The sequence below is a fragment of the Sinocyclocheilus rhinocerous genome, unplaced genomic scaffold (assembly GCF_001515625.1).
Source record: "Sinocyclocheilus rhinocerous isolate Xijiao unplaced genomic scaffold, SAMN03320098_v1.1 scaffold1470, whole genome shotgun sequence".
NCBI classification, from domain to species: domain Eukaryota; kingdom Metazoa; phylum Chordata; class Actinopteri; order Cypriniformes; family Cyprinidae; genus Sinocyclocheilus; species Sinocyclocheilus rhinocerous.
The window spans coordinates 121,738-130,270 of record NW_015652166.1 but is presented as its reverse complement, the minus strand read 5'-3'; the positions used below and the strand labels follow the sequence as shown (position 1 = coordinate 130,270).

The 8,533-nt window shown below is 37.1% G+C and overlaps 1 protein-coding gene and 1 pseudogene across 1 annotated transcript in view; both read right to left on the bottom strand.

The window, feature by feature from the left end:
- arnt (aryl hydrocarbon receptor nuclear translocator) overlaps positions 1-617 on the bottom strand; it is a gene marked incomplete at its 5' end in the record, with an annotated part of 17,128 nt that extends 16,511 nt beyond the window's left edge. The window contains one exon of the mRNA XM_016519550.1: positions 574-617. Coding sequence (XP_016375036.1) covers positions 574-617 — 44 coding nt within the window. The remainder of the gene's footprint in view (positions 1-573) is intronic.
- Positions 618-5,864: 5,247 nt separating this feature from the next.
- Positions 5,865-8,533, bottom strand: part of LOC107713899 (ceramide synthase 2-like) — a 27,842-nt pseudogene continuing 25,173 nt past the window's right edge.

Here is an 8,533-nt window from a genome sequence, read left to right as displayed (position 1 = left end):
CAGTAGAATGAAGCAGCAGGTTTTTAATCAATGGGATTTAACTCATCATTTATCTCATATAGAATACGCTTCGTTATTTATACAACATAACCTTAATATTATGACTTATAGGCTATCTGCACAAAATGCTCTGCGCGGCTCTGAATGAACTCCTTTTGTGGACGCGTTCTTCACGCAACACCGTGCAGAAACACGGCAAATAAACTAAAAATTCACAGCGTTTTATTATAATAGTGTTCTCATTATAATGTTATGAGTATGACAGTCCCAGTCGTAGTTATTAATATTCTGCATTGTTGTTTGTCCTGCTCGCAATCACTTGTACCCTGCCGCCAAGATGCTCCTCTGTCGGTCACGGATTATGGAAAGTGAAACTTAAATCTATCGGGGTGGTTGGATTTATTCACACACGTTACAATATTTATTTGAAGCTTCTTTCTTTTCAGATTCTTATTTACATCATTATCATAAAAGGCTGTATATTAACTTATTGGGAGAAAACCGGTAGTTCTATGTGAAATCAGACATTGAGCATCGAATCTTCGACTATTTGGGGTCACCCCTGTTACTTACGTGGCTTGTCGTTTGCTGTTGGCCTTTGGCACAACGGCGGTACTGTTAACGTTCAACAATTAGGGTGCGATTAGGTGTCCCATCACTTCGTAGTGGCATAAAATCCCACGTTTTTCTGTGATACATATATACATACATACCCAAACACAGCATTTAATTGATATCTATTTCAAATAAATACTGTTCTTTTGAACTTTCTGCTCCTAAAATATTCAGTAAATATTGTTTGCAATAACATATCACTATTATAAATTTACAACTGAAAGACATTTATAATGTTACAAAAATTTTTTATTTCGAATAAATACTCTTCTTTTCAAATTTCCTGTAATTTGTAATTCCCGAGTCATAATAATAATACTAATAAAAATATATAATTATCTGCGACCCATATTCTTGTCTCACATAACAAAATAAGAATAATTAAATAAAAATAAATATTACTTGAATTTGTGATATCCAGTAAATTTTACGCACACTGTAATGTCGACTGCATTCATCAAGCTCAAATATATTCAATATAAAACGATCAATAATTATAAACCAGCATTTGGTCCCAAGCTAAGTAGGTCCCATTTGGTGACATTTGGTTTATTTAACTACATGTATGAAATAAAAGACACACAAAAAATAAGATGCTACAAAGAATATGATATTAAGTTCATGAAGATATTTTGTAAATGTCCTACTGTAAATATATCAAAACTTAATTTTTTATTAGTAATATGCATGGCTAAGAACTTCATTTGGACAACTTTAAAGGTGATTTTCTCAATATTTAGATTTTTTTGCACCCTCAGATTCCATATTTTCTAATAGTTGCATCTCAGCCAAATACTGTCCTATCCTAACAACCCATACATCAATGGAAAGCTTATGTATTCATCTTTCAGATGATGTAGAAATCTCAATTTCGAAAAATGGACCCTTATGACTGGTTTTGTGCTCCAGGGTCACATATGTGAGTGTTGTTTTGGGCCTGTGTGTGAATGACAGCTGAAGCACACACTGCTACACGTGTCAGATCAGTCTGTCACCGCTCCTGCTGCTCTTTGCTAATAAAAACAAACCCTTTTTCTCACGGCAAACGGCAAATGTTTGTCCAGTTTTTACTCCGTGAGCTTCTGTTATAGGCTATATCACAACAGCTAGGCTAACAGCTGCTCGAGCTAACCAGCGCAACCGCTTATAATGAGCGAAATCAACACAAATCAGACATTTAAGAGGAAAACATTCGGTTTTATACGATACCTGCATTGGCTGATGCCATATCCGACAGGTAAAGGTGTTCGCGAACGAGCTAACACCTACAAAACAACTTTGCCAGCTGACGAGAGAAATCTCCCTGCTCCACTGTGTTTGGTGCTGTTTTACTCCGTCCGAGTTTCGAAAAAGTACTTAAAAACAGATGTCATGACTTCAAACCGAGTGTCATTTTCCCCGCCGGTCGGAACGAACGGGTTTGCCGATGTTTTATAGTTGTTTTTTTTGTTTTCCTGCTCTTCGACTTTTTCCAGTTTAAAAACCTCCCTTGATCCAAGATGGCGCCCGTAATCTTTCAGTCAGCAGCAGAAGCGCGTCAGAGGAGGAAACTAGAGGCTCCACGCGGATCAGACGCGCCACTCTGCGTCCAATGTTGCTATTTTTCCTGTTTTTTTTATTTTTAATTTTTTATTATTTTGTTAATATTATTTTTAAGCAATGACTTAAATGACAATCAATTATCCAATAAAGTACGTAAAGTACAACTTACATAACAATATACATTTAACGTATTTTTTAAAATCTTCCTGAGGTAATTCCAGTATTGAATACTGGATTGGTTAGATTTATATGTTTATGTGATTTTGTAATAAGGAACTAAACCCTTTGAAATGTATTGTTTTCCCGGAAAGCTATTATTATCATTCATGCAAATCTGATGACGTCTGCTGAAAAGTGAAATCGTTTACGGTGATTATAAACCATTATTTCTAATTTTGAAATCAGAAGTTAAACAATACATAAAATCTATTTTTAATCTGATAAACAAGAAAGCTGTTGTGTAGTAGTAATGTATGCAAAAAGTTCCATGTTTTTATTTAAATTTATTTATTTATTTGTTTATTAAACATTTCATTTTAATTGTGTATCTTTCTTTTCTTGTCTTCACCACCTGGCTAATGTAAAATGTTGAATGTGAATAATTCAATTTTTTTTAAAAAGAGGCGGAGCAAATTAACATATTTTCATAACCGTTCTACATTTTTATCATTATTTGATTAACGTGCACCGATCAATCATGCAAAATAATACAAGAACTTGCATTAAAACGTAAAAATGATCACTCATACTTCATAAGTAGGCCTTTATCCGCTTAACCAATAGGAGTAGCCTTTGGAGATCACGTGACTCGACGCGGAAGAGTCTCTCGAGTGGCATTCCTTCCGTTCACTTTGCGTTTATAATAAACTAAATTATACTTTAATGTCATTTCTATTTAAACGTGTTTGTCATGTATTAAAATATATTAGTAATTACACATTTTGTAATGAAGTTGCAATTTGGTAAATTTAACACTGATGAACTTATCTACAGTTAAAATAATAATCAAGTACTTGTGCTTTAGTAGATTAGTCAACACATCAAAATGCTTAAACTAAATTATTTAGAATGTACTTTATATTTGACATTACGAAGTGCACGTTTTAAACGTGTGATTAGGTGTAAGAAACAGTCATATAAGTGTCTCTTTAAGTCCTAAAGTGGCCTTTTATTTAATTGATATTATATTATATGATGTTCTGTATGATATGAAGTACACTACAAGTGCACATTTAAAGCTACTTATTTACTGTCACTCTGTAAAATTTCCCAAATTGCTAATGTTTAATATGTAAATAAACATGTTTCGGTTATGTCAACTGCAAATGTATGTAACTATAATATCTATGTTTATGTGACCTATGAAGAGAATGGTCATCTTACAGCCCTGGAGCACTTTAGGAGTTTCCTCTGGGTTTTTATAATATTTTGGATTCATATATCACAATAAAATAAGGGGCTGTGGTAGACACTACTTGAAGAGACTTTAACAAAATAAGATAATCATGTTTAATAATAACAGAGAAATCAAACAAACACATCGAGTGTGACTTACATTCAGTATTTTGTTGTTAACATCCTCCATAATATCATCATATTACAAAACACAGGAAAATACAAAATAGCCCTGTTGAAAAAAACAGCATATGCTGGTTAGGTATGTTTTGACGCTGGGATGCTGGTTTAAGCTGGTTTATGCTGGTCCTTTGCGTGTCTATGCTGGTCCTTTGCGTGTCTATGCTGGTCCTTTGCGTGTCTATGCTGGTCCTTTGCGTGTCTATGCTGGTCCTTTGCGTGTCTATGCTGGTCCTTTGCGTGTCTATGCTGGTCCTTTGCGTGTCTATGCTGGTCCTTTGCGTGTCTATGCTGGTCCTTTGCGTGTCTATGCTGGTCCTTTGCGTGTCTATGCTGGTCCTTTGCGTGTCTATGCTGGTCCTTTGCCAGCCCATGACCATCATGAACCAACTAAGGACCAGCATAACCCAGCAAAGGACCAGCAAAAACCAGCAAAGGCCCAGCTTAAACCAGCATCCCAGCGTCAAAACATACCTAACCAGCATATGCTGTTTTTTTCAACAGGGAGAGATAACACTGTAATCGACTCGAAACAAACCTGCACCTGAAACAAAGTCCAGAAGAGAATGATGGGAAGTTGACAAGGACAATGGGAGGAATGATGAAATCCAAGGAGGACACAGAGATGCGATGTGAACAGAGCTGTGGGATTGAATCTGACCACAGACAAATGAGAAGATCCTAATTCATCTCGGCAGCTCGAGACGCAAGAAAGCAAGACGTTTACAGCAGCAAACTGCATCAACACAAACTCGCACGTTTACACAATCAATCTAGCTTTGGCTGGCAGCTTGTGAATATTCAGAATCTGTGAGAAAAATGAACGAGCAACAACGTGTTTGTTCAGTGTTAGTAAATATGGGTTTAATATCACATTCAGAAACTGAATGGCAGTGGTTTTCTCATCAAAATAACTGGCAGTGAATTGCACGGTTTACACATTATGTTAGAAAGTTAGTAACATTTGGCCATATTTAAAGGTGCACTCAGTTATTTTTGGTGTTCTGGCTGATCGTCCTGGGTTTATAGCCTACTCATCATACAAAACAGAACATTTTTGGTAACCAATGTCATTGCAAAATGCATTATTTACAGTCAGCCGCCATGATTTTACCGTCAACATTACCGAAGCATTTCTGTGGGCAAAATCCAGTCATTTCGATATGAATTCAATACGTGAAAGATTTCCTCGCGCAGATTATGCTTGACCATCTTGAACCCGTTGCGTGATCAGAAATCGGTTTGGTTTGAAAGTGACTTCTGTGTGAGATGTTCAGTCGAAACATTCTGTATTATAGGATGGATGGTTATACTCTGGAAAAAGATGCAGTAACTTGCAGTTTTTTAAATGAAAAACTAAAAACAAGACATGAAAAAGAGCAAACAATGGCAAAGGAAGGCACTGTTAAAAGGCACAGGTCACCTAAATAATTCTGTCATCATTTACTCATAAGACTTTTTTTTTTTTTTAAGAACGGGTTTAGCATTATATCTGATCTGCTCTCTATGGCAGTCCAATTCTGCCACAAAATATAGAAATAAAAAAGGTAAATGCAGCTTTTTATCTCAGAACTCACAACTGTTTGTTTTCCTCAGAATTGTGAGATATAATCTCATATTGTAAAACGGATAGTTCCGGTGCTTGATTCTGATTGGCTGAGCCACGTTCGAAGCTGTTGTAAATTACTCTACAAACACACACCTTTGTTTACTTCTGTCTGTTGCTCGGCAACCACTTTGTTGCAACCACAACTGTTTCTGAGGAGCTACATTGTTTGGTGGAAGAATACTGTTTTTATTAATATCATTACACTTTATTTGCTCTGTTTTATTCTGTGAAACCTTACTACGTATATGGAATAACCGTTTTATAAAAGCAATAAGCCCCGTGAAGCCGTGGTTTACAGTGAATTTATAACAGCTATAACGACAGTTAGTCGTGCCTTAACAACGCCCCTTAGCTGTTATAAATTCACTGTAAACCACGGCTTCACGGGGCTTATTGCTTTAATTGAGAGTTCCATGGTGGGAAAAAAACACACAATTGCGAGATGTAAAAAAAAAAAAAGTTTCTTTCTTGAAATTCGGTGTTTATATCTCACAATTCTGATATTTTCTCTGAATTGCGAGAAACAAAGTCTGAATTGCACAATTGAGGAATTTTTTTTTTCCAAAGCTGTCTTCCATACAATGAAACTAGAGGATTTCCAGCTCTAGGAAGCACAAACGCAGCATAAAAGCAGTCCATATGAGACTTGTTTCGACAGATCTCTGTGAAGAACAGACTGAAAATCTTGCTTGACCGCCGTGGTCACCATTGATTTCCATTGTATGGGAAGAGCAGTTTGGACATTCTGCTATATATATAACTGCAAGAAATTTGGAACAGCATCAGCAAATGATCTGTATTTTTAGGTGATCTGCTCCTGTAAGCATATGTCAATAGAGGCAGCACTGCTCTCTGTTCGCTTTGGCCCGCTGTGCCTGTGTTCGTGTGATGCTTGTGTGTGTTTGTCTGTAGTGTAGACAGTAATCGATCCTCTGTTCTTCACCCGTCTCTGCTCTGCTTCAGCAGAGGAAGAATCTCCAGGTTTCTGAATGTTCCTGTCCTCTCAAGACGTCACTCTGTTTTTTTAGAGTGGTTGTTGTTATATGTAGCGTGGCCGTTCTGAGCTGGTCCGTTTTTCTGTATCTCTCCATTTTTCATTTGTTCTTCTTCCTCTGACTCGTCAGTCTCCTCTCGATCGGACCTCTCGTCTTCTACCGACGACTGTTGAGGAGAGAAAGTGATCTTCAGATATATTCACAAAGACATCACGGGACAGTTCCCCCAAAAATGAAACATCTGTCATCCTTTACTCAGCCTCATGTCATTCTAAACCGGTATGACTTTTTATTTTCAAGAGAACGAAAAGTGTGATATTCTGAAAAGTGATTTTCACAAAGCTCAAACTTCCAAAAAAAAAAAACACACAAAGTGATAATGAAAAAAAATTCCCTAAAATGTGCTCACCCTCAGTCCATCCGAGATCAGGATGAGTTTGTTTCTTCATCAGGTTTGGAGAAATGCAGCATTGCATCAGTGTCTCAGCAATGGATGCTCTGCAGTGAATGGGTGCCGTCAGAATGAGAGTCCAAACAGCTGATAAAAACATCACAATAATCCACAAGTAATCCACAGCACTCCAGTCCATCAGTTAACATCTGGAGAAGACAAAAGCTGAAACAAATCCAGCATTAAGACGTTTCTAACTAAAACACGAGTCTATAATCCATAATGACGCTTCCTCCAGTGATAAAGTGTTCTGGTCTGAATCAGGAGAGAAATCTGCACAGATCAAGCAGCGTTTAAACAGCTCTAAACAAATATGTGGCTGGATTTTGATGTGGAGTTTTTCACTGGAGGAAGAGTTATTATGGATTATGAACTCTATGGTATTTTAGTTAAAAACGTCTTAATGCTGGATTTGTTTCAGCTTGTGTCTTCTCCAGATGTTAACTGATGGACTGGAGTGCTGTGGATTACTTGTGGATTATTGTGATGTTTTTATCAGCTGTTTGGACTCTCATTCTGACGGCACCCATTCACTGCAGAGCATCCATTGCTGAGACACTGATGCAATGATACATTTCTCCAAATCTGATGAAGAAACAAACTCATCCTGATCTCGGATGGCCTGAGGGAGAGCACATTCACAGCAAAATTTCATTTTTTGGTGAACCATTCCTTCAACTAATGGGATCTTCTAAAGTGTTACAGATAAAACTAGGTGTAAAACATGCAGACGTACGTTACTGCTCAAGAAGCGGAAGGCCAAGCGTATGATCAGCACGGCCCAGAAGATGTGCAGACACAGCAGAACCATCAGCAGCCCGTTAAAGAAGTAATATACGAAGAACGGAGGGTACAGGGTCACGGGATACACCCATGTGCAATACATGATCCTGAGAGACAGACAGAAACACCTTCTAAGACATCACACTAATTGGTCGTGTTATACAGTATTACACATCTTTGTTCTCAACCAAACAATTTAGCACCTGGTTTTACTTGTGCACATGTATAATCATGCTTATATCCATAGAAACACACCACGACTGTATCATAATCACATCTGCTGTGGCATGTTTGATGACAGCATGTGTTTGGAGAGAAACACAGAGAGAGAGACGGATGAGCTGTGTACCGGAAAGGGAAGATGATGAGGCGAGTGACGATGAAGATCACAGCAAACAGGATGAAGATGTAGTTGCATGCGTTCTTCCATCGGGCGTAGTTAAACATCTTAGCTGACTGAGAGAGAGAGAGATGATATGAGGGGGAGAGACTGATGCGTACAGAAGAGGGAGAGACAGAAATGTATTTAGCACATTTTTAACACTGACATGGACAACTTGAAGACAAATGATTGGGAGGATGTGTCTCTTACAATTTCTACAGAACATGCTCCAGGGTGTACTTTAGTATGATTTTTAATGTTTATAAAAAGTCCCAAGGCCGCTGCGTTTATTTGACTAAAACTATGGGAAAATCAGAAATATTGTGAAATATTATTATAATTTTAAAGGTCAGTTTAATGTGATTCATTATGAAGCTCCATCAGGGTCCCTGACTCACACATTTCACAAAGCTTTTCTTTTGTTTATTATGCATCCCTTTCCCATGAGGTCCAGTTATAATGTTACTCAAGATGTCTGTCATAATTTATAATTTAATATAAGTAATAATAAATGTATTATAATATAAATAATAATAAATCTCTTTGAAACAAAAACCATGTTAAATTACACTAATTGAAAA